This window comes from Giraffa tippelskirchi, chromosome 13, assembly GCF_054371585.1.
Source record: "Giraffa tippelskirchi isolate mGirTip1 chromosome 13, T2T-mGirTip1v1.2.pri, whole genome shotgun sequence".
NCBI classification, from domain to species: Eukaryota; Metazoa; Chordata; class Mammalia; order Artiodactyla; family Giraffidae; genus Giraffa; species Giraffa tippelskirchi.
The window spans coordinates 25,121,532-25,146,530 of NC_137287.1; the positions used below are offsets into that span (position 1 = coordinate 25,121,532).

At 38.6% G+C, this 24,999-nt stretch overlaps 1 protein-coding gene across 1 annotated transcript in view; it reads left to right on the plus strand.

Annotated features, from left to right (window-relative positions):
• The window catches only part of SMG1 (SMG1 nonsense mediated mRNA decay associated PI3K related kinase), a 100,216-nt gene that overhangs the window by 58,386 nt on the left and 16,831 nt on the right, over window positions 1-24,999 (plus strand). The window contains exons 30-54 of the mRNA XM_081556405.1: window positions 2,663-2,911; window positions 3,211-3,495; window positions 4,816-4,960; window positions 5,079-5,217; window positions 6,591-6,821; window positions 6,931-7,108; window positions 7,770-7,931; window positions 8,508-8,725; window positions 9,026-9,180; window positions 10,669-10,891; window positions 13,130-13,376; window positions 13,786-14,015; window positions 14,870-15,118; window positions 15,608-15,746; window positions 15,829-15,938; window positions 16,062-16,280; window positions 16,944-17,134; window positions 17,829-18,001; window positions 18,134-18,413; window positions 18,873-19,145; window positions 19,380-19,614; window positions 19,777-20,003; window positions 22,808-22,958; window positions 23,062-23,251; window positions 23,431-23,900. Of these exons, the coding sequence (XP_081412531.1) occupies window positions 2,663-2,911; window positions 3,211-3,495; window positions 4,816-4,960; window positions 5,079-5,217; window positions 6,591-6,821; window positions 6,931-7,108; window positions 7,770-7,931; window positions 8,508-8,725; window positions 9,026-9,180; window positions 10,669-10,891; window positions 13,130-13,376; window positions 13,786-14,015; window positions 14,870-15,118; window positions 15,608-15,746; window positions 15,829-15,938; window positions 16,062-16,280; window positions 16,944-17,134; window positions 17,829-18,001; window positions 18,134-18,413; window positions 18,873-19,145; window positions 19,380-19,614; window positions 19,777-20,003; window positions 22,808-22,958; window positions 23,062-23,251; window positions 23,431-23,900 (5,369 nt within the window). The remainder of the gene's footprint in view (window positions 1-2,662; window positions 2,912-3,210; window positions 3,496-4,815; window positions 4,961-5,078; window positions 5,218-6,590; window positions 6,822-6,930; window positions 7,109-7,769; window positions 7,932-8,507; window positions 8,726-9,025; window positions 9,181-10,668; window positions 10,892-13,129; window positions 13,377-13,785; window positions 14,016-14,869; window positions 15,119-15,607; window positions 15,747-15,828; window positions 15,939-16,061; window positions 16,281-16,943; window positions 17,135-17,828; window positions 18,002-18,133; window positions 18,414-18,872; window positions 19,146-19,379; window positions 19,615-19,776; window positions 20,004-22,807; window positions 22,959-23,061; window positions 23,252-23,430; window positions 23,901-24,999) is intronic.

Sequence of the window (24,999 nt, forward strand, 5' to 3'; positions counted from 1 at the left end):
CTCCTGTCTGTCCTGTCTTGGGCAACTGCTTATTTGTTTCCCACCACTGTAGATTAGACTTCTCTTTACTAAATTTTTTTTTATAAATTGTACAGTATGTCCTGGGTCTGGCTTCTCTTGCTCAGCATTTTATTTTTTAAGGTTCCCTGTGTTGCATATGTTAGTATTGCCATCCTTCCTACAGTTGAGTATATCCATTGTATGAATACACCATAGTTTATCTGTTGATCCTTTGACAGATATTTGAGTTGTTTTCAAATTCAGGCTATTATGTATAAAGTTGCTATGATATTCATGTACAGGTCTTTGGGTGAGTATACATTTGCCTTTCTCTTAAATAAATACCTAGGATTGGAGTTGTTGGGTCATATGGTTTAACTTTTGAAATAGTTCAGCAGTTTCTTACAAAGTGGTTATATATTTTACATTCCTTCTGACATCTATGTACTTGTCATAGTGGGTCTTTAGTTTTAGTCAGTGGAGTGAATGTACAATAGTATCTCATTGTGGTTTTATTTGCATTTTCCTGATGATTGATGATACTGAGCATCTTTTCGTTTGTATAGTGGCCATTGTATATCTTATTTTAAAAGTATTCAATTCTTGCCTATTTTTAATGAAGACTTAAATGTTCTGGATATTCAAATTCTTTGTCAGCTATACTATACCGTGAATGCTTTGAATAATTCAAATGAATACAGACTTAGTATTTGTATAAATATTTATGTCTCATTTTTAAGAAAGAAATGTCATGTTGAATGGATATTAGAAATTTCCTTTTGCTGTAAAACAGAAAAGTTGCCAGAATTCTGTAAAATTTGTCAAAAATGGGGTCGTCAGAGTTCCTGAGTAAATTTGCTATTAAATTTTAAGTCAGCTAATGCTGGGATATGGACTTGTACTGCAAAGTGATTACTGGCAACTCTGATTCACTAGGACCCTCAGTGCCAGATAGACCTAGTTTTGGATCATTTGCCCAACACTTGCAAATCGAGGAACCTTATGGCAAGTCATAAACGTCTGAGTGACTTTGCTTTTCAGTTATGGGGATTGCCCCGCTCAGATTCTTGAAAGGGTTGACAAGGTGTATAAAAGCTTTAGCACAGAGCATGACATATAGTAGGACTACAAGTATCATCTCCTTTCTCATCCTTCCTATATTGAATAAGTTTTAAAATTGAGAAGGAAATGTCAGTAACCTAACAGTTACTTTTGGAGTCAGAACTTCACTCTTCCTCACATTTCTTTTTTTATTCAGCAAACCCTTATCAAAATAATGTGCTTTGTGCCAGGTACTATGCTGTAAATTGGAATGTAATGGTGAATAAGACAGGCATGTTTTCTGCATTCCTAGGACCAGAGGGGTTCTGAACTCTAGCAGGAAAAATTGTCATCAAGCTAGGAACAGCAGCATGGTGTACTGACCGGAGGTGCATGTACATGGTGCTCAAAATAATGCAACAGGGCCACTAATTTAATCCTAGGAATCAGAGAAGGACTTGGGGAGGAAGTAACATTTAAGCTGAGAAAGACGGCAGACTGATTTAGTTAGAGAAAACACCATGTGTGAAGGCCACTAGCAGTAATAAAAGATTCTTAGAGGACTCAATTCTCATCTAAGGGAGAATGGGAAGAGATGAAGCTGGATGAGATTGAGATTAGAGTGGAATGCAAGCATCAGTGCCTTACAAGCCAAATTTAGGAGTTAGGGAAGGGATGAAAGGGAAATTAAGTATTCAGATTTACCTTTGTATAAGATCAGTTCAGTTGTAGGTTGAAGAATGAATTAGAGGCTAAGGTAGAGCAGCAAAAGTTTCTGTGAAAGGTAACCAAAGTAGTGACAGTAGGGACAGAAAAAAGCTGATGTGACGTGAGGGTTGACAGTAAAGTCTAAGATAACTGCTGGACTCCTTCTCAGGTAGCCAGGTTGATCATGTGCCTTTACCCGAGAAGGAAAACACAGAAGGAAGTAGGAGATTTGTTGGAGGGTAGTGGGAAATAGATTCCATATGACACAGGTTAAAGTGCCTTTGAAATACCCGAGTATAGGTGACTAGACTGGTAGGCAGGTGGAACTCAGATGTCAGGTCTGAGCTAGAGATAAGATTCAAGAGTCATCAGCATTTGTATGGTAATTGAAGCCACAGGAGCAGATGATATTGTCCAGGGAGAGTATGCAGAGTGAGAAGAGTAGAGAGCCTAGGATCGACCCCAGGAACCCCAATTATAATGGATGGGTAGTGGACGAGAAGGAGACTGAGAAGCTGATTCTTCAGAAAGGTGGGAGTAAACCAGGAGAAAGTGGCATGGTAGAAGGGCAGAGGGTACTTACTCAAGAAGAGGGGATGGTCTAGCCTTACCCTCATCCCCCACCTGTTGGCCTAGGCTCTTCACTAGGTGCAGAAACTAAAAAGTTAATTACTTAGACTGGAAGATTTTTACTTTCATCTACCCCATTGTATACATTCATTTTAACAAACATTTATTGTTCATTGTATGCCAAGCATTATGCTAACTCCTAGGGATTTGAATATGATGAAAAACGAGTTATCTAGGGAGGCAGTGGGAAAGGGAGTAATTAGGGAAGGAATTTTTGGCCATGTTTTTGTGCTATCTGAGATTAGACCAATCTGGGACTAATAAAACAATTTCTTCTCTCCAGAACAAACAGTTCCAATTAGAAGCCATCTCATGGAATTAGGTCTAACAGCAGCAAAATTTGCTAGAAAACGGGGGAATGTGTCACTTGCAACAAGATTGCTGGCACAGTGTAGTGAGGTTCAGCTGGGAAAGACCACCACTGCACAGGATTTAGTCCAGCACTTTAAAAAACTATCAACTCAAGGTCAAGTGGATGAAAAATGGGGACCTGAACTTGATATTGAAAAAACGAAACTGCTATATACAGCAGGTTAGTAAAATAATACGTGACTATACTAAAAATCAGGTGTATAAATGTTACTGTGTATGGTGTAAGGCAGTAATAGAAAAGTTGATTTTTTTTCGACTTTTGCAGAACATCTGTGTCCTGAATAAGTTTTGTGTAATGGAGTTATCTATATAGTTTGGTGTTTTTGATTTTGTTATTGTTTATTATAGTAAGAAATGTTTCCAGAAATCATTGATTATCACTGAGTTTATAATATTACTTTACGCTGAAAGAATATCATTTGTTTACTTCTAAGAGCTGGAGTTTTGATCTTTTTATAGGCCAGTCAACACATGCAATGGAGATGTTGAGTTCCTGTGCCATCTCTTTCTGCAAGTCTGCCAAAGCCGAGCATGCTGTTGCCAAGTCAATTTTGACATTGGCTAAATGGATCCAGGCAGAATGGAAAGAAATCTCAGGGCAGCTGAAACAGGTTTACAGAGCTCAGCAGCAACAGAACTTCACGGGTCTTTCTACTTTGTCTAAAAACATACTCACTCTAATTGAACTACCATCTGTTAATACGATGGAGGAAGAGTATCCTCGGATAGAGAGTGAATCTACAGGTAGAATTTGTTTAAATAGCTTTACAGTGTTAATTTTAGAAGTTGTTTCCTGTGTTTTAGAGTTTACAGTGTTGGGTGTGTGCTCAGCTGTGTCTTGACTCTTTGTGACCCTGTGGACTAGAACCCACCTGGCTTCTCTGTCCATGGGATTTCTCATGCATGAATACTGGAGTGGGTTGCCATTTCTCACTCCAGGGGATATTCCCAAACCAGGGATTGAACCTACATCTCTTGTGTCTCCTGCATTGGCAGATGGTTTATAGGCTGCCTGGAATTGGCCACAAAAACTGTCTCTGTGGAAATTTAAGTATGTTATATTGCCCAGAGTGACTCAAACACATTTCTTTAGCATCTGACACCACTATGGAAGTCACTGAACTCAGCCTCCCAGGCCATACTTCCCAACTCCCCAGTTCATGGTGCTTTTATGGACTTAGATGTTTTTGCTGGCAGAAAGGTCCTAGTTGTGATGCTTAAAATTCTTCCTCATACTGGGAAGAACTTAACACAGATATAGAATAGTGGCCTCTGACCCTGTTGATTGGTGAAGCACAAAAACTACAGAAACGTTCAAGTTTCACATCCTGACACTAGTGTTACTTACAGAAAGGTACTCGACAAATAGCGTAGTTAATTCATTCATGTTTGAGTGCCTGGTATGGTAGCCTCTATTGTCCAGGTTTTACAGATTGAGAGATAACTAAATGTTTTGCTAAAACATTAGAATTTTGTTCATGTTTTTCATTGTGTTGTTGTGGATCCTAGAACTGTAGTTACTTAGATTAGTCTTACTAAGTAATTCTAATCTATGTACCATAAGGATCTTTATTCGTAAGGCATATGGCTTGTTATCATTATAAATCTTCATATTGGCAAGTGGCACTATAGCAGTGAGATTTCTTCGTTTCTAAATTGAGGATAAAGATATTACTTTGTGAATCTCTCATTGAATGAAATTGTCTACTTATCACATATTATTTTTCCAGAATTTTTAAGCTGAATTTAATTGTGAGGAAATGGCCAATCATATCCAAAATACAAGACACTCTACAGCACATCTGACACCTGAACTGTTTGTAAAGTTCAGTGTCATGAAAAACATTGATGTGTTTTACAGGAAGCTTACTTGAGAAGCTGAGTGATTCATTTCAACATATTAGCCTTTCAGAAAAGCATAATACAAATGTGTGCTTTATCAAATTATGTACCATTATAATGTTATAGGACTTAATGGCTAATAGCAAATTCCTAAAATGTAAATGGGAATGCTGTTAGAAATTTATGAAAGTGACATTGTTATTTTTTTTCCCATTATGGCAGTACATATTGGAGTTGGGGAACCTGACTTCATCTTGGGACAGCTGTATCACCTATCTTCAGTACAGGCACCTGAAGTAGCCAAATCTTGGGCCGCATTGGCTAGTTGGGCTTACAGGTGGGGCAGAAAGGTGGTTGACAATGCCAGGTATGTATGTTAAAATGTGTAATTTATTTAATGCGTTGCAAAATAGAGATTTAAAATGTCTGCTGACATGGCAAAGCTTTGGTAGCTGAAATACTGATGATTTGTTTTATTTTTGTAGTCAGGGAGAAGGTGTTCGTCTGTTGCCTAGAGAAAAATCTGAAGTTCAGAATCTGCTCCCAGACACCATAACCGAAGAAGAAAAAGAGAGAATATATGGTATTCTTGGTCAGGCTGTGTGTCGCCCAGCCGGGATTCAGGCAAGAAAAACATGATACAGTATTTTGGGGGAAATAGTGTCCTAAATAGCATATACCTGATTAAATATTTCAGATGAAACTTTGATAAGATGAAAGTGAGTTAAAATATTTTTCTAAGAAGAATGTGATTTCTTGAGAAATCAAGTCATTTCCTTAGGGTTCTGTTAAAAAAGGTGAAGTTCTTTTTATGTAAAGTAGATTTCTCTTTTCATTGCTCTTCTGATCAGATATTAGGTTCTTATCACTAGCTTAGAAGCTTTTAAAATTCATTGCTCTTCTGATCAGATATTAGGTTCTTATCACTAGCTTAGAAGCTTTTAAGATATGCCTGTGTCTAAGCACTCGATCGGAGAAGGCAGTGGCACCCCACTCCAGTACTTTTGCCTGGAAAATCCCATGGACGGAGGGGCCTGGTAGGCTGCAGTCCATGGGGTCGCTAAGAGTCGGACACGACTGAGCGACTTCACTTTCACTTTTCACTTTCATGCATTGGAGAAGGAAATGGCAACCCACTCCAGTGTTCTTGCCTGGAGAATCCCAGGGACAGCAGAGCCTGGTGGGCTGCCGTCTATGGGGTCGCACAGAGTCGGACACGACTGAAGCGACTTAGCAGCAGCAGCAGCAGCAGCAGCAAGCACTTGATGGACATGGGTTTGGGTAAACTCCGGGAGTTGGTGATGGACAGCGAGGCCTGGCCTGCTGCTATTCATGGGGTTGCAAAGAGTCGGACACAACTGAGTGACTGAACTGAGCTGAAGCACTACCCCACATATTCTGAATGGAATGTTTGTGTATGTGTTGGGCATAGGAGGGTTTATTTAAGTCTATTAGGTGATACTTAAATATACAGCCATAGCTGAAAACCAGCCGACTCGATGATATACTCTGTATGATTTATTCTCTTCTCTCTCAAAATTCTATCAGTTCTAGAATGTTATAAGTCTAGCTTAGTTGTAGACTTTAGATGTGTGAATTTTATTTGCTGAGCTAAAACTGTTGGTTAGTTCTTGTTCTAGACTTTGGCATATATCAGTGTCTGCCAAAGCTGGTGTTAGGTACATGTGCAGTACTGTAGAGAGGGTAAGGTAATTCTCTGCAGGCAGAATATTATATTGTAACTGAAGCATTTAAATTCCCCAAATCAAAATCTTTAATCTTTGCTAAATGTCTGTATCCTTCTTCATTAGCTACATTAGTAAATATATCTTAAAGAGAAGCATAGTAACATTGATTTAGCATGTATAGCACTAAATGTGGATATTTAGATCTTTCATAAATGAGAAAATGCTTGCATATATTAGGAAAATCATGTACCTTTCTCCTTGTTAAAATTTGTGTCCCCAAACAGCATTTTTTGCCCTGTTTTTCTTTAGGATGAAGATATAACGCTTCAGATCACAGAAAGTGAAGATAATGAGGAAGATGACATGGTTGATGTTATCTGGCGTCAGTTAATATCAAGTTGCCCATGGCTTTCAGAACTTGATGAAAGTGCAACAGAAGGAGTTATTAAAGTGTGGAGGAAAGTTGTGGATAGAATCTTCAGCCTGTATAAACTGTCTTGCAGTGCATATTTTACTTTCCTTAAACTCAATGCTGGGCATGTAGGTAGCACAGTATTCTGTTATGAAAGTTTATTTTTAATTTCTTTGCTAGTAGATGAAAACAGTATTCGGAATTATTTTATTTTTTCCTCTTGTCTCTCATCCTTAGATTCCTTTAGATGAAGATGACCCTCGGCTCCATTTAAGTCACAGAGTGGAGCAGAGCACAGATGACATGATTGTGATGGCCACGTTGCGGTTGCTCAGATTGCTTGTGAAGCATGCTGGGGAGCTTCGACAGTATCTGGAACATGGCTTGGAAACAACACCTACTGCCCCATGGAGAGGTGATGGTCTAAATAAAATGTTTCAGGGAAAAGTACTTCTGGGTAGAATGTAATATGACAGTTGAAACATAATAGTTCCTTGGATTTCCCCGGCAGTCCAGTGGTTGAGACTCTGCACATTCACTGCGGGGGGTGTGGGTTCGATTCCTGGTTGGGGAACTAAGATCCCACATGCTTCATGGTGTGGCCAAAAAAAAAGTTCCTATATGTTTACTGTTTGAATGTGTTATGAAATAGCTAAATTAGTTCAGAGGACACTGTGGACTGCTTGTTATACCACTTCCCTCCCACCTTTCAGAGAAATGGAAGGCTGAGAGGCAAAAAGCTTTAATATACAAAAGGAATTTTGGAGAGAGTGATAAGAATCTTTCAAAAAATTTCATATCCCTTTGAAAAAATTGTCTGTGTCTGCCTTGTTTTACAGGCATTCACAGAAAATATATTTCTGTATAAGGTTTTGAATCAGGATTTTGATTACAGCTCTGTACCCTTACTAAACCTGCAAATCAAGAGTTATTGTATATATAGGTCTTTGTTATCCCAGGGAGAAATTTGAGGCTCCTAGAATTAATGGCTGACATATATAAAGTTTTATCCTTTTGCCTCCACCATGTTGACTGTTTTTTAATAACTTTGAAGTATTTTTCTTCTTATCCTGAAGGAATTATTCCACAACTTTTCTCACGCTTAAACCACCCTGAAGTGTATGTGCGCCAGAGTATTTGTAACCTTCTCTGTCGTGTGGCTCAGGATTCCCCGCATCTCATACTGTATCCTGCAATAGTGGGCACCATATCGCTTAGTAGTGAGTCACAGGCTTCAGGTAAGGAAGGTTAAAATACTACTACTTTAAATTAGGTTGCAAACACTGTTTATTAGGTAAAATTTTTTGAGCTCTATGTTCCATAGTTGATAAGAGTTTGTGATTTTTTTCCCCAATAATAATAACAGTACCAATAGTAATACCATTTATTGAGTGAGTAGCTACCATGTCTGGCAGTAGCATGTGTGCTTCACACTATATCTTCAGTCTCAAAATAACTCACCAAGGCTTGGAGAAACTGAGTCACTCTCAGTTCACTGAGCTGAATTAACTGGCCGATAAGGATTGAAACCAAGTTCTGAACTCTAAGCTAGGCAAAAACTTGATTTGTTGAGACTCATCTGTTATCATTTCCCCTGTTTATCTTTTCTTAGCTTATAATATTAATAAGTAAAGAAGCTCAACTTGTAAAAAGGCATAATATCCATGATCCTTGGTCAACTTAGTGTACATGTGCAAGATGAGTTAAATGAGTGCTCTGGAATCAAATACGTTATTATAGATGTTTTCCCTAACTCAACGTACGCACATGAGAGAAACAGCCAATATATACCTTATTCTCCCATTTCATTATAGGAAATAAATTTTCCTCTGCAATTCCAACTTTACTCGGTAATATTCAAGGAGAAGAACTGCTGGTTTCTGAATGTGAGGGAGGAAGTCCTCCTGCTTCTCAAGATAGCAATAAGGATGAACCTAAAAGTGGACTGAATGAAGACCAAGCCATGATGCAGGACTGCTACAGCAAAATTGTAGATAAACTGTCCTCAGCAAACCCAACTATGGTGTTACAGGTACAGAACAGCTCATATGTTTTAAAATAAATTTTTATTGTAACCACTCCCCTCTCCTCCCAAAAAACCCACCTAAAAACAAAACCCCTAAAGCTTTTATGGAAATTATAGTTAAGGAGCAAAGCTTTTAAAATAATCAAAATTAGTTTTATAAATCTATACTGACAGTCACTGATTGAGGTTCTGTAATTGGATAATGAACAAAAGATGCACCCATTTCACTTGAAATTTGCAGTGTTAGCAGAACTGTGCTGTGTGTAGACTTACAGATGAGCGTGTTTGGATGTGCCATGTGTGCAGGTTCAGATGCTTGTGGCTGAGCTGCGCAGAGTCACTGTTCTCTGGGATGAGCTCTGGTTGGGAGTTCTGTTACAGCAGCACATGTATGTCCTGAGACGAATTCAGCAGTTGGAAGACGAGGTGAAGAGAGTCCAGAACAACAACACCTTACGCAAGTATGTTTTTATCAACTTATACTTCAAAAACATAGCTGCCCCTTTTTATTAATGTAAAATACATATAAAGTTTGCCATTTTAACCAGTTTTAAGTGTACAATTCAGTTGCAGCAAGTACATTTACAGTGTTGTGTCCAGTTCCAGAACTTACCCATGCTTCCAAACAGCAGCTCTGTACTCATTTAATAGTACTTCCCCATCCTCCCCTAACCTCAGCCCCTGCTCGCTACTTGTCTGCTTTCTGTCTGTATGAATTGGACTATTCTGAGTACCTTGTGTGACTGGAAACATACAGTATTTGTCGTTTTTTGTCTGGTTTGTTTCACTTACCATGTTTTGAAGGTTTATTCCATGTTGTAGCATGTATCAGAATTTCCTTTTTATTGCCGAATCACATTCCATTGTATGGATGTGTGCGCGTGTGCGTGTGCTAAGTCATTTCCATCCTGATGAACTTTTTGCAATCCTGTGGACTGTAGCCCATCAGGCTCTTCTGTCCATGGGATTCTTCAGGCAAAAATACTGGAATGGGTTGCCATGCCCTCCTTCAGGGGATCTTCACGACCCAAGGATCAAACCTGTGTCTCTTATGTCTCCTGCATTGGCAGGGGGCTTCTTTACCACATTTTATTCATGCACTCATCTGTCAGTGGACACTTGAGTTGCTCCTATCTTTTAACTCTTGTAACCGGTGCTTGTATCAACATTGGTTTACAAGTATCTGAGTCCCTGCTTATAATTATTTTGTGTGTGAGCCAGTGAATTTGCTGTGTCTTATGGTAATTCTGTGTTTAACTTGTAGAGGAACTGGTAAACTGTGCACCGGGGTTCCAGTTTCTCCATATCCTTGCCAACGTTTATTGTTTTCTGTCTTACTGATAGTGACATCCTAATTGGTGTGAAATGGTATCTTTTCATGTGCTTATTGACCATTTGTATATCTCCTTTGTCTGTTTGAATCTTTTGCCCATTTTTGAATTGGGTTGTTTTATTGTTAGAATTTTAGGAGCTCTAAATATTCTGGGTATTAATCCCTTTATCAGATACATTGATTTGCAAATATTTTTTCCTATTTTGTGTATTTTTCACTCTCTCGAATGAAGAAAAATTTTGATGCACAAAATTTTTTAGTTTTGATGTAGCCCAGTTTATCTGTTTTATCTTTTTTTTTCTTCTAAGAGTTTTAAATGAAGTCTTAGCTTTTATGTTAAGGTCTTTGATCCATTTTGACTTCTTCTTTTTTGCATATTAGTATCAGGTAACACTCCAGCTTCATTCTTTTGTAAGCAGGTATCCAGTTTTCATAGCACCATTTGTTAAAATGAGAAGCTGCTTCTTTTATATGCTGGATTTTTTACAGTGCTGTTGTGGTCAGTTACTTTGCAAATATTTTAGTAATTTATTTTGATTATTCTTTTATGCTGTTTACTTACACTTGACAATTTAAATTGTTCCTTGTTTATATCGAACTCTGTCTTTCTGGTCAGAGAAGAGAAAATTGCAATCATGCGGGAGAAGCACACAGCTTTGATGAAGCCCATCGTGTTTGCTTTGGAGCATGTGAGGAGCATCACGGCGGCCCCTGCAGAAACACCTCATGAAAAGTGGTTTCAGGATAACTATGGTGATGCAATTGAAAATGCTCTAGAAAAACTGAAGACACCGTCAAACCCTGCAAAGCCTGGAAGCAGCTGGATTCCGTTTAAAGAGGTATAGAAGAATCTCAAGAATGCTACTGAAATGGGAAATTCCGTGAGATAAAAAACTTAAGTGAGGGGTCTCTTTTTACTTAGAACACAGAGAAGACTTTCTAAGCCCATGGAATGCAGCCAGTGTTCAGTTGCTATTTTCTTCATTTTTGAGAATTTGAGGTTGCGTGGTCCTAGGGTGGCAAACTGCGTCTACTAAGGGTTCCCACCAGGGAAGAATATACTGTAAGATGTTAGACAGGGAAGGGGCTTGACTGCCTGCTATATTCTCCTTGTAAAAGGTAAGCAAATTTAGTCTTGTACCTATGTAGTTTTTCTTAGTGGAGGGGTATTCAGTATTTCTAACAGACAAAATATTTGCATATAATAGCATCAATTTTTAAAAGTAATTTTTTTGACAGCAGTTCTGCATAGGCTGTTTGAAGGATGATTAGTATGTTTAAATATTTGAGAATCCTTATCTTTCTTGATTTGATCCACTTAATTCTGTATTTGGTTTGCATCTATTTTAGTTGGGGGATCCCATTTATTACCTTGTATCTTTTTCTTATCCCTTCTTTCTCTGTCCCTTTCCTATATTGATCTTAACTGATTTCCTTACTTTAGTAATGAAAAAACTTAAAAGATACAGTGTAGAGACAAAAACTACACCTGACTTTAAGTTGAAAACGTGAAGCAGAGGAAATGCTAAATTCAGAGGAAATGCCTTAGGAGCTCAAGACAAGAGCACTAACATGAAGGATGAAGTTTATTTGTGTTGCCTAGCCAAAACTTGTTTTCCTCATGTTCCAGCAGTAATTTCTTGCCTTGCATTCTCAGTAAATCAACCAAGAAACCCAGAAGAGATAGGAAGAATACTTTTTTTTATTTGGCCACACTGCTTGGCTTGTGGGATCTCAGTTCCCCAATCAGGGGTCCCGCCTGTGCCCCCTGCAGTGGTATCTTAATCATTGGATCACCTAGGAAGTCCCGCTTTTTAAAAATTGATGTATAGTTGATTTACAATGTTGTATTAACTTCAACTGTACAGCAAAGTGACTTTTTTTATATACATTTATTTTTCATATTCTTTTCCATTGTGGTTTATCACAGGATATTGAGTACAATTCCCTGTGCTATACAGTAGTTCTTTGTTTATCCATCCTATATATGCTAGTTTGCATCTGCTAATCCTGATCCTTCCCTCTCCTGCAATCCTCCCATAGGGAGTATTTTTTAAAAAACCCTCTGTGTGTGTGTGTGAAATAAGTCATAGAGAAAAATTTTAGAAGTACTGTGTCCCTCCTAATTACATTTTCCTCTCCACAACCACTGCTCTGAATTTTGAATTAATCCTTATTTACTTAAAGAAAATAGTTTTTTTTTTTTAGAAAATAGTTTTTATTGATACATTTCTAAATGGTATAGTTTAGCCTCTCCTGTTTTTGAAATTCTTATAAATGAGATTATATTTTATGTGCACGTGTATGTTTTACCACTTCCATAAATGATTCATCAGCATTAGGTTTTTGCTTTTGTTTTTTAAAATAATTCATCCATATTTTGTATATAGCTGAACATGAATAGATTATTGAACAGTACCACAGTTTATCTTTTGTCCCATCAGTGAATACTTGAGGTGTTTCCAGTTACCTGTTTCCTTTTACGAACAAGTGTTGCTAAGGATTGATTAAAACTTTTCACGTGAAAGCAGAGCCCAGAGTTCATTAATTCAGGTGTAGATTATTGAGTTAGCTAAGTAGGGATACAGCTATACATGATCCTCTCCCTGTGAGTTATTAGAAAGATTGTGTGTTTTCTGCATACTTCAGATCGTCCATGCTCTAAATTATTACTAAATTTTCAGATGGGTTTCTTAAAGATGTGTGCCACCTTTAAGGTACCTGCCAATAACTGGCTATATCTTTTGTTCTGTTGCTAGGACTGAAGTGATCTGTTTGGGTGTTGATTGGGGAATTAGTTTGCTACAAGCCTTGAATTTTGTGATCACAGCAGTGATTGTTTTCCATCTGCTATGATTTCATTGCTTATTTGGGAGAGGTCTGAACAAAGTAGAAATCACCGAGATCATATCAACACATCGGTGTTTCCCCTCCCAGGAAGGCCCAAATACGTAACAGCAAATTAAATGAACTAGACAAGAGGTGTTTGTATTTTAAATTTATCTTTAAGCCAGATTAGATGTAGAGGAAAATAAGTGTGGTAATGATTATGTAAACTTTTCCTATCTTACATATAGATAATGCTGAGTTTGCAACAGAGAGCACAGAAACGTGCAAGTTACATCTTGCGTCTTGAAGAAATCAGCCCATGGTTGGCTGCCATGACTAACACTGAAATTGCTCTTCCCGGAGAAGTCTCAGCCAGAGATACCGTCACAATCCACAGTGTTGGTGGAACCATTACCATCTTACCTACTAAAACCAAGCCAAAGAAACTTCTCTTTCTAGGATCAGATGGGAAGAGCTATCCTTATCTTTTCAAAGGTGGGATTTAAAAGAGCATTGATCAGATTATTAATGTTTTAATGCTGTGTGTATGTGTGTATGTGTTGTTTAGGTGAATTTCTGTATGTCATGAATAGCCTGGAGTATCATGTATTTTGATGGAAGTTGTTGGAAGCTGTGTAGTGTGATTTTCTGTTGTTTCCTCTGTTCTTGCTTTTGAATGTATACAAGCTGGGCAACTGACATACAGTTAATAATGCTGTGTCTAATACCTTGTGACTGAATAGAATGTTCTTTAATGCTGTCATTATGCCCTTTTAACTGTCAGTTTCTGACTGCTATTGCTAATTGAGAGGGACATGAAAAAGTGGTATGTTTCCAGTCTCATTCCATTGCACTTCCCCCTATTTGGTTATCTGTCCTAACTACTATAATTTTGTTTCCACAGGATTGGAGGATTTACATCTGGATGAGAGAATAATGCAATTTCTGTCTATTGTAAATACCATGTTTGCAACAATCAATCGCCAGGAAACACCTCGTTTCCATGCTCGCCACTATTCTGTAACACCACTGGGAACTCGGTCAGGCCTAATCCAGTGGGTGGATGGAGCCACACCCTTATTTGGTCTTTACAAACGATGGCAACAACGGGAAGCTGCCTTGCAAGCACAAAAGGTTGATTCAAATTAAAATATGTACTTTTATTTGAATGCTGATAAACAAGTATATGTATTAGTTTGTTCTTTGTTACATGTGAAATATGTCTAGGCCTACTGCCCTTGAGCATTTTTTCAAGTTTATGAGAGTTAAAGAAGGAATAAACACAACTTTAAATTTGGAGTTAATCACTATGGCATCCTGTTTTGTACCTGTGAAATTTATACTTTGATTTAGAACAGTTTTTTAGAATTCATTTTAGCTGAGTATCTGAGTGCTTAGTATATGAAAGAAATAGTACTAAGTACTTCACATAAAAAGTAAATTTTTAAACAGTCACAACTTCAGGTTCCAATATCTAGACAAATAAAATGATTCTAAGTAGGATAGGTATGGGAAGGAGCAAGAGTTTGAACATGGGAGACGGTAGAACAATTACTGAAGGATAGATTAGAGATGGAATTAGGAAAGGGTCATCTAAATTTTTGTCTAAGGTGTTTCTAAATATGTGTTGTTAATTTTATATTATGATTAAGTCATATTGGTGAAGAATGAAATATGTGCATAAATGAATGATAAATTTTAAACAGAATTATATGTTACAAAGAAAAGTGGAACTTGGATGTTGAGCTTGAATTGAACCTCAAGAAAATATAACAGTAAACCAAGTTTTCAATAAAGTGATAATACCTAATTAAGAGAAAGACAACGTAGATTCCAGTCCAGAAGAGTTGGCTATTTGATGTGTGAGATTTAGCTAGCTAAGTGGAGAATGCTGCTGAAAAACCAGTTTTTAAAATACTACTTTATATTCAAGGTAATCTTTATCCTTATTTAAACAAAGTTAATCTTTTCTTAAAAATTTTTTAAAGGCCCAAGATTCCTACCAAACTCCTCAGAATCCTGGAATTGTACCCCGTCCTAGTGAACTTTATTATAGTAAAATTGGTCCTGCTTTGAAAGCAGTTGGACTTAGTCTGGATGTGTCCCGACGGGATTGGCCCCTTCATGTAATGAAGGCAGTGTTAGAAGAGTTAATGGAGGCCACGCCTCCAAATCTCCTTGCTAAAGAGCTTTGGTCATCATGTACCACCCCTGATGAGTGGTGGAGAGTCACACAGGTATGTGTTGTGTTTGGGGCTGTCATCAGTATTCTTTGCCTGCTTCTTGTCTTGTCTTGTTCACCCTCCTCCTGCCGCCCTCTAGAATTGGTAGTTGGAGACCTGCATTTGAAGCTTATATTACATTTATTTTTATGAGGCATGGCCATGACTGTATGAAGGCAGAATGAAGGGGATTATGGATGAAATGAAAGGTGGAATAAAAACTTTAGAAAGGGAAAAACTAGAGAGACTGAAGAATAGTTGTTTTTTTAAGTCCTCATTCTGTTGATGATTAAGTAGAACCAACAAGGACCTCAGTATTGTATGCTGCTGCTCACTGCAGTCTGTGATCACATGCAGCATCCCTGAAGAGTGCCTGCTGTTTATTTAGAAATAAGGGAGTAGGATTGGGTTGTGGAGGCTTATAAATTTTAGAGAATCAAGATCATGTTGGAAGGAAATTTGCTAATAATGCTTAACTTGCTTCCCCCACCCCCTCTTCTTTAGTCTTATGCCAGATCTACTGCAGTCATGTCTATGGTCGGATACATAATTGGCCTTGGAGATAGACATCTGGATAATGTTCTCATAGATATGACGACCGGAGAGGTTGTTCACATAGATTACAATGTTTGCTTTGAAAAAGGTAAAATTAAAGTGGACTTTTTATATAAGGGTCGAATATATTTTGGTGAAAGGACAAAAATATAATGATCTGTCTTTTCAAGGTAAAAGCCTTAGAGTTCCTGAGAAAGTACCTTTCCGAATGACACAGAACATTGAAACAGCACTGGGTGTAACTGGAGTGGAAGGTGTTTTTAGGCTTTCATGTGAGCAGGTATGTGGTTTTCTCTTACACCTCTTAGTGTACCTGTTAAATTAACAAGTCCTTTGGAATGAAAAACTACATTTTAATGAGGAAGCTTGTGGCAAAACTTAATTAAAAGTTTTCTGAAAACAGGTTCTACACATTATGCGGCGTGGCAGGGAGACTCTGCTGACGCTGCTAGAGGCCTTTGTATATGACCCCCTGGTGGACTGGACAGCTGGGGGCGAGGCTGGGTTTGCTGGTGCTGTCTATGGTGGAGGGGGCCAGCAGGCCGAGAGCAAGCAGAGCAAGAGAGAGATGGAACGAGAGATCACTCGCAGCCTTTTTTCTTCGAGAGTAGCTGAAATTAAGGTGAGGCCAGTAATAATAAGTCATTGTCCCTTGTTTGTTAGTAGTTAACAAGACCAGGGGATTCCTTGGTGGTCCAGTGGTTAGGACCTGGTGCTTTCGCTGCCAGATCCTGCAAGCTGTGTAGTGCCACCAAAAAAAAAAGTTAACAGGTCCATAAAAAAAAGTAAGACTGTAGTGTTTAATATTGAAATGGCCATGAAGTAGGGCAGTTTGCTGTGATCATTTGCTAAGAAATGCTCACGTGAAAAGACACACAGTCACACTCCCACATGGGAGGTGGGTTAATGATTTGAAAAATGTTATACCTTTTTTACTAGACTGAATGTGTTTGCCGCTGACTATTTTAAGTGTTCTTTAACTGGATAGTCTCCTTGATTTTAATTGGGTAGTCTCCTTCTCCTACATGGTAGTCAGTGATGCTGATCTTGCTTTGTGTGGCATGGTGGTAACTGCATGTTATTGTAGAATTGAGTCTTCATTTATGGCCATGTGAATTGATTGCATTAGTTATCTTTATAAAAATATGGGTGATCCACACTGACGTTGTTGAGATTTAAGTATAATAGCATGTGCAGAACATCCTTCTAAATGATCATTTTGGCATACATCCTCATACCTCACAGTCAGTCCTGTAAGAATCTTCCTAATTATGTCTTTTTACAGGTGAACTGGTTTAAAAACAGGGATGAGATGCTGGTTGTACTTCCCAAGTTGGACAGCAGCTTAGATGAGTACCTGAGCTTGCAAGAGCAACTAACAGATGTGGAGAAACTGCAGGGCAAACTGCTGGAAGAAATTGAGTTTCTAGAAGGAGCTGAAGGAGTGGATCATCCTTCTCATACTCTGCAACACAGGTTTAAAACAAGTGTTGAACTCTTAATTTATAAATATATTCCATTAAGGAGAACTTTTGTATTTGTGTGAGCATTATCAACTTGAATTAGAATTGTTGCAGCAACTCACATGAATAGTGAAAGCTCTCCCAAGAACTGCAGTTTCCAAGTATTAATAGAATTCACTTAAATTTTCAGCATCATTGTGTTTAATTTAGATGTTTGAGTTACTATGGGAGATGGTGGACATAGTGGTTAGAACCATGAACTTGGATTCAGAAAACCTGAGGTTTGGTTTTTTCTTTGCAGTTTATGTCTGAATCCTTACTCATTTGTATGGTGGATTTTGTCCACATGGCCGAGTTTTTTTGAACTTTGATCTAAGTGCTTGAACCTTGCACAGAGCGGGTACCTAGCTCAGTGAAGGGAGCTCAGGAGATGCTGAGATCCTGAGATTACAGAGATCTATCTTCCAGTCTCAGTCTTCCACACTTCAAATAACTCTGGTAAATGTGGTAGAATTTTGTTTAAAATGTTGTGAGTTTAGATAGGGGACTATAGCATCAAGGAGAAAACCAGAGGAGGAAAGGACATTTGAGTGGTGGTGTCCTCAAGATTGAAAAGGAGCTTACCAGGCAGTCCAGGTATGAGCAAAATGTACTTTTAGAGTGATGAAAATTCCCAGCAGTCAATTAAAATTTTTTCCTTCCATTAGGTATTCTGAACATACTCAACTACAGACTCAGCAGAGAGCTGTTCAGGAAGCAATACAGGTGAAGCTGAATGAATTTGAACAGTGGATAACACACTATCAGGCTGCATTCAGTAATTTGGAAGCGACACAGCTGGCCAGTTTGCTTCAGGAGATAAGCACACAGATGGACCTTGGTATGTTAGATGTACATGTGAGCATGTGAGTTTTGTTGTTATGTGTTTATGTGTGGAGTTCTGGTTTGTTCTCCCTTTCAATGACTGCTGATTTGAAATGGCTTCACTCTGATAATTACCTTTTACCAAAAGGTCCTCCCAGCTACGTGCCGGCAACAGCCTTTCTGCAGAATGCTGGCCAGGCCCACTTGATTAGCCAGTGTGAGCAGCTAGAGGGGGAGGTCGGCGCCCTCCTGCAGCAGAGGCGCTCGGTGCTGCGAGGCTGCTTGGAGCAGCTGCATCACTACGCAACCGTTGCTCTGCAGTATCCAAAGGCCATATTTCGGAAACATCGAATTGAGCAGTGGAAGACCTGGATGGAAGAGCTCATCTGTAACACCACAGTAGAACGCTGTCAGGACCTCTACAGGAAGTAAGTTGATCACTCTTGATTTTCTCTCTACTTCTCATCGGCACTGGAAGCAAAGTTGTGTTCACATTTTCAATTGCATAGTATTTCATTTTCTGAAAGAAATGATTGAGAGATGGAATTTGAATGGAGTCACTTTCTTGTGGTTTTAAGAGGGTTTAAACTCTTGTTTGCCTTTATAAGACAGAGTTTTCTGTAATTAGTTAAAATGTATCTCACTCTTAGATAAAATGTATATAAGAGTGGTGGGATCAGGGAAAGAGAGCTGAATTCACATATTGATTCTGTCACTCAAGTCATCTTTAGAAGTTACTTTTGCTCTTGAGACCTTCTCTGTAAAATGGAAATAATGGTTTCTGCTCTTCAAAGTTTAAGTATCAAATACAGTATTCCATCTTGTCTTTTTTAGTATTTTGTAAGGTGTGAACTTTCTTTTCAAGCAACTCTTTCCATTTTTTAAAGATATGAAATGCAGTATGCACCCCAGCCACCCCCGACGGTGTGTCAGTTCATCACGGCCACTGAGATGACCCTGCAGCGGTACGCAGCAGACATCAACAGCCGACTCATTAGACAGGTGGAACGCTTGAAACAGGAAGCTGTCACTGTACCTGTTTGTGAAGATCAGTTGAAAGAAATTGAACGTTGTATCAAAGTTTTCCTTCAAGAGAATGGAGAGGAAGGATCTTTGAGTCTAGCAAGTGTTATTATTTCTGCCCTTTGTACTCTCACAAGGTGAGTTAGCTGACATATCATTGAGACTGTTTCATTGTCCTGCAAACATTGGTGCTTATTGAGAGTTCATGTGTTTTTTGGTTGATCCCAAACTTAAGGTATCCTTGTAGTTTCATTAGTCTTGCCCAGTGTACGACTGCTTTGTTATTATTTTTTTCTCCCAGATTTTGAAGTATCCTATTTGTGTGTGTTTCAGTAAGTCAGTTTCGCTGTACAAATATGTATCTCATTCAGGCGTAACCTAATGATGGAAGGTGCAGCGTCGAGTGCTGGAGAGCAGCTGGTTGATCTGACTTCTCGTGATGGAGCCTGGTTCTTGGAGGAGCTCTGCAGTATGAGCGGAAATGTCACATGCCTGGTTCAGTTACTGAAGCAGTGTCACTTAGTGCCACAAGACTTAGATATTCCTAACCCCATGGAAGCATCTGAGGCAGTTCATTTGGCTAATGGTGTATACACATCACTTCAGGTGAGCAATTCTAAATTAGCTTAAATTTTCTAAGTTTGTTTTAAATGTTGAGCGTTGTATTTTTCATCTCTGGTTCTGAAAAGAAATTTGACTTCCTCAACCTTTAATGTTGCTTTATCTAAACTCAGGAAGCATTAAAATAGGTTTCTCACATATTTACAGGAATTAAATTCAAATTTCCGGCAAATCATATTTCCAGAAGCACTGAGATGTTTAATGAAAGGAGAATACACATTAGAAAGTATGCTTCATGAGCTGGACAGTCTTATTGAGCAGACAACTGATGGTGTTCCTCTGCAGACTCTAGTTGAATCTCTTCAAGCCTATTTAAGAAATGCAGCTATGGGACTTGAGGAAGAAACACATGCTCATTACATTGATGTTGCCAGGCAAGTGAATGCTAAGCTGTGCTCTGTTTTCTTGTGAAAGAGTTGGGAAGCCAGATATATTTTCTTAGCTCTTATTTTACTGTAAGCTTACTTTTAATTTTTAGAGCAGATATGTATATAAACACTTATAAGTTTTATCTATCTTTAGCTGTGCTGGGTCTTCATTGCTGCTCAGGCTTTTCTCTAGTTGTGGCAAGCAGGAGCTATTCTGTAGTTGCGGTGGGTCCAACTTTTCATTGCAGTGGGGCTTCTCTTGTTGTGGAGCTTGGGCTCTAGGGCGCATGAGCTTCAGTAGTTGTGGCTTGTGGGCTCAGTAGTTGCAGTTCCTGGGCTCTGGAGCACAGGCTCAATAGTTGTGGTGCGTGGGCGTAGTTGCTCCAAGGCATGTGGAATCTTCCCAGATTAGGCATGCAACCCGTATCGCCTGTATTAGCAGGTGGATTCCTTACCACTGAACCACTAGGGAAGCCTCAGTAATATCTTTTTAGAAAAACTTTTATTTGGGGAAATTCCTTGGTGGTTCAGTGGTTAGGATTCTGCACTTGCGAAGGGTGCAGGTTCAGTCGCTGGTTGGGAACTAAGATTCTGCAAGCTGTACAGCATGGCTAAAACAAACAAAACCAAAACAACATTCCCGTCCCACCCCCCCACCCCCCACCCCCCCGCAAAAAGCAAAAAAAAAAACCCTTTTATTTGGAAATAACTACAGATTCATAGGAAGTTGTATTTTTTTAAAAAAATTGTTCAGGGATGTCTTATGTAGCCTTCATCCCTCCTTTAGTGTAGCATCTTGCATACCTGTGGTACAGTAGCAACACCATGAAACTGACTTTGGTACAGTCCACAGAGCTTACTCAGGTTTCACCAGTTACATGTGTACTCGTGTGTGTGTGTGTGGTTTTATTACATACACATACGTATTCTTTAAGGGCTGTAGTTTTTACCATACTTGTGCTCACACACAAAGTGGAATGTGGTATTTTTTAAGCCAGCACTTGGAGTTCAATGGGAGCATCTGAGCCAGTTTAGTTAGCTAATGGAGTATACATGTCACTTCAGGTAAGCACTTGTTAGCTTAAGTTTTATAAGTTTGTTTTAGGTATTGAACTTTATTTCTCAACTCTTAAATCTAGGAAAACAATTTGGCTTTGAAACATGTAGAGGTTGAACAGTTTCTTCAGCCATACAGTGTACCCAAAGCTAAACCTTAAGCCCCTTTGTCCCTTGTGATTCAGGGCCTCTTTCTTTGGCATTCTGTCCAGCTGCTGTCAGAAAATATAACTGAGAGAGTAACAGTGAATTGACCCACCATACTTCACAAGATATAAGAAAGCAGAGAGAACAGTTTAATGAACCCCCATTTCGCCACCTTCAGTAATTATCTGCACTGTGATTAATCCTGCCCCCCTGCCTTTTTTATTTTTCTTCCGGTTAATCTTGTTTAAATTGTATTGCTCTGGTTACTTTGAAGCAAATACCTTTTCATTCTTAAACTGCAGGAGAAATGTATATCTAAAATGTAGACTTATTTTCTTAAGAGGCCCTTATTTCATAAGAAAAGGTAACAACTCCTTAATGTTTTCTTTTATCCTGCATGCCAAATTTTCCTATTTTCTCATGTTTATTTTAGTTGTTTTATCATAAAATTTAAAAAACGAGTATAATTAGTATAGCATAAACATTTGTCAGCTAAATAATGAGATTATTTCCACAAGAGCGTTATCATCAAGTTCCTAGCATTATTTTAAAAGTTAGATGTTAAGTCTGTACACTTTTCTTTCTCACAAAATTTCAGCCCTTACTTTCCCTTGGTGTCTAATCTAGATTCCCTTTACTCTCAAATGAGGAATGTTTACTTCCATGTATGCGTTGGCTGACAGACTTCATGTTTGATTCTGCTACAGCCTGTATGTATCTTGTGTTAGAGAAACTTTTTGGTAATCTAAGTGAAAATTTTGTACCATCCTACAGCTCTTTTTCCAATATAAATTTCTCTGATAGCCTAAACTTATATAAGATGTTTAACATGGTGCTTGGATACATAAACACTATGCAAGTCTTAAGTTAATTATAATGTGACAGCAAATTTCTTAAGACCTACCTTCAAACTATGCATTATTCAAAACTCAGCATGCCAAAAAGGATAGCTATTTCCATTCACTGTCTGTAGCTGACTCTGTCATGTGACAGTATTGTGAAGATACTTGACAACTTTTGCTAGGTCCACCAGCTTTAGAATTGTGTGCCTCCTGATTTTTTTATTGACAGTGTAGATTATTTTACATTCTGTATATAGAGATACTGCAATATTTTATATAGGTCTTTTAAAACTGTCATAACTTCAGTCTGCATAAAATTTAATCACATGCTGCTGCTGCTGCTGCTAAGTCGCTTCAGTCATGTCTGATTCTGTGCGACCCCATAGATGGTAGCCCACCCGGCTCCCCCGTCACTGGGATTCTCCAGGCAAGAACACTGGAGTGGGTTGCCATTTCCTTCTCCAATGCATGAAAGTGAAAAGTGAAAGTGAAGTTGCTCAGTCATGTCTGACTCTTCGAACCCCCATGGACTGCAGCCTACCAGGCTTCTCCGTCCATGGGATTTTCCAGGCAAGAATACTGGAGTGGGGTGCCATTGCCTTCTCCATTAATCACATGAACAATGGCTAATAACACTCCTTCCTTCATAAAAAGACTTGTTTCCTAGACTCTGCATACTAGCTGTGAGACTTGTTGATCTTAATGTCTCCCCCCAAATATATTACTATTTAGGAACGATTTTAACTCCCTTTTTTTTTCCTCTAGAATACTTCATGCTCAGTATGGTGAATTAATCCAACCAAGAAATGGTTCAGTTGATGAAACACCAAAAATGTCAGCTGGCCAGATGCTTTTGGTAGCATTTGATGGCATGTTTGCCCAAGTTGAGACTGCTTTTGGCTTATTAGTTGAAAAGGTAAATAATTGACCTGGTTTGATGAATGATGCAAGTGTAGTAAAGTAGTTGTTCTGTGTTTGAAGAGTGGAGAAATGAACTTTCTTTTCTTTCATTTACATAGCTAAATAAGATGGAAATTCCTATAGCTTGGCGAAAGATTGACATTATACGGGAAGCCAGGAGCACTCAGGTCAATTTTTTTGATGATGATAATCACCGGCAGGTGCTGGAAGAGATCTTCTTTCTAAAACGACTACAGACAATTAAGGAGTTCTTCCGGCTGTGTGGTACCTTTTCTAAAACTTTGTCAGGTAATATTTCACACTTAAGCCGGATTTAGTTGTACTTTGGAAGGAAATGGGATAGAGTAGGTTTAATTTAACTGTAAATTAAAATCTTAAGTTCATGCAAGTCTTCAAATTCTTAAGTTAGCATTATCACCTTATTTTAGTATTGTATGAAATACTTAAAGAAAAATTTCCTTTTTTAGGATCCAGTTCACTTGAAGATCAGAATACTGTAAATGGGCCTGTACAGATTGTCAATGTGAAAACCCTTTTTAGAAACTCTTGTTTCAGTGAAGACCAGATGGCCAAACCAATAAAGGCATTCACAGCTGACTTTGTGCGGCAGCTCCTGATTGGACTCCCGAACCAAGCCCTGGGCCTCACACTGTGCAGCTTCATCAGTGCTCTAGGGGTAGACATCATTGCGCAGGTGGAGGCAAAGGATTTTGGTGCTGAAAGCAAAGTTTCTGTTGATGATCTGTGTAAGAAAGCAGTGGAGCACAACATCCAGATCGGGAAGTTCTCTCAGCTGGTCATGAACAGGGCGACTGTGCTGGCGAGCTCCTACGACACTGCCTGGAAGAAGCACGACTTGGTGCGCAGGCTGGAGACCAGCATCTCTTCCTGCAAGACAAGCCTGCAGCGCGTTCAGCTGCATATCGCCATGTTTCAAGTAAGTATTTCTCTTCATAAAGGAGTTTTTCCTCAATGTAGGAATTTGAAAAGCTGGGAGATTAATACAGAACAATATAAAGAAGAGAAAATTTTAAACTTCCCAAATTGTGCCAACCCAGAACAAACACAGCTTTAACATTTCTGTAACATTTCTAGTTTACGTAGTTGTGATCATTTTATGTTTATAGTTTGTGTCCTTTTACTTAGTTTCCATCAGTATTTTATGGTTAGTGTTATTGTTAAATAGTACTTGTAAATGTAATTTCTTTTTCTTTCAGTTGGAGTATAATTGCTTTACAATTTTGTGTTCATTTCTGCTGTACAACAGAGTGAATTAGCTGTGCATATGCATATATCCCCTCCCTATTGAGCCTCCCTGTCCCCCATCCTGTAAATGTAATTTCTAACAATTGAATTTATTCGTTAGGTGTATATATTCCTTGTGTACTGTCTAACGTAATTATTTCCAAAGTGACATCTGTTTCCCTGAATGTCTAAGCTCTTTGCATACATCCTGTCATCATTTGGGAACTATTTTTTAGAAGTCTGTTTTTGTCCTTGTTTGTTTCGGGGCAGTACAGGCTTTGGGAGTGAGATAGATTTGGATTCGGTATATGAACTTACGTTTAACCTCCCTTAAGATCTGATTTCCTTACCTGAAGAATGGGGACAGTACTCTCTAAAAGGTTGATGACTGTGTGGATTAAAAATGATGATCTGGGACTTACTGGTGACACAGTGGATAAGAATCCACTTGCTTATGCAGGGAACACGGATTTGATCCCTTGTCTGGGAAGATTCCATATGCCTTGGAGTGACTACTGTGTGCCACAGCTACTGAGCCCATGTGCTGCAGCTTCTGAAGCTTGCATGCCCTGGAGCCTGTGCTCTGCAACAAGGGAAGCCACTGCAATGAGAAGCCCACTCACTGCAACAAGAGAGTAGCCCTGCTCTTGGCAACTAGAGAAAGCCCGCACAGCAACAAAGACCCAGCACTGCCAAAAATGAATACTTTTTAAAAAAAGAAAAAAAAAAGTGGTGATCTGTGTAAGACAATAAGCACAGTATAAATTATAGATTTTTTCTTATTTCTTTAC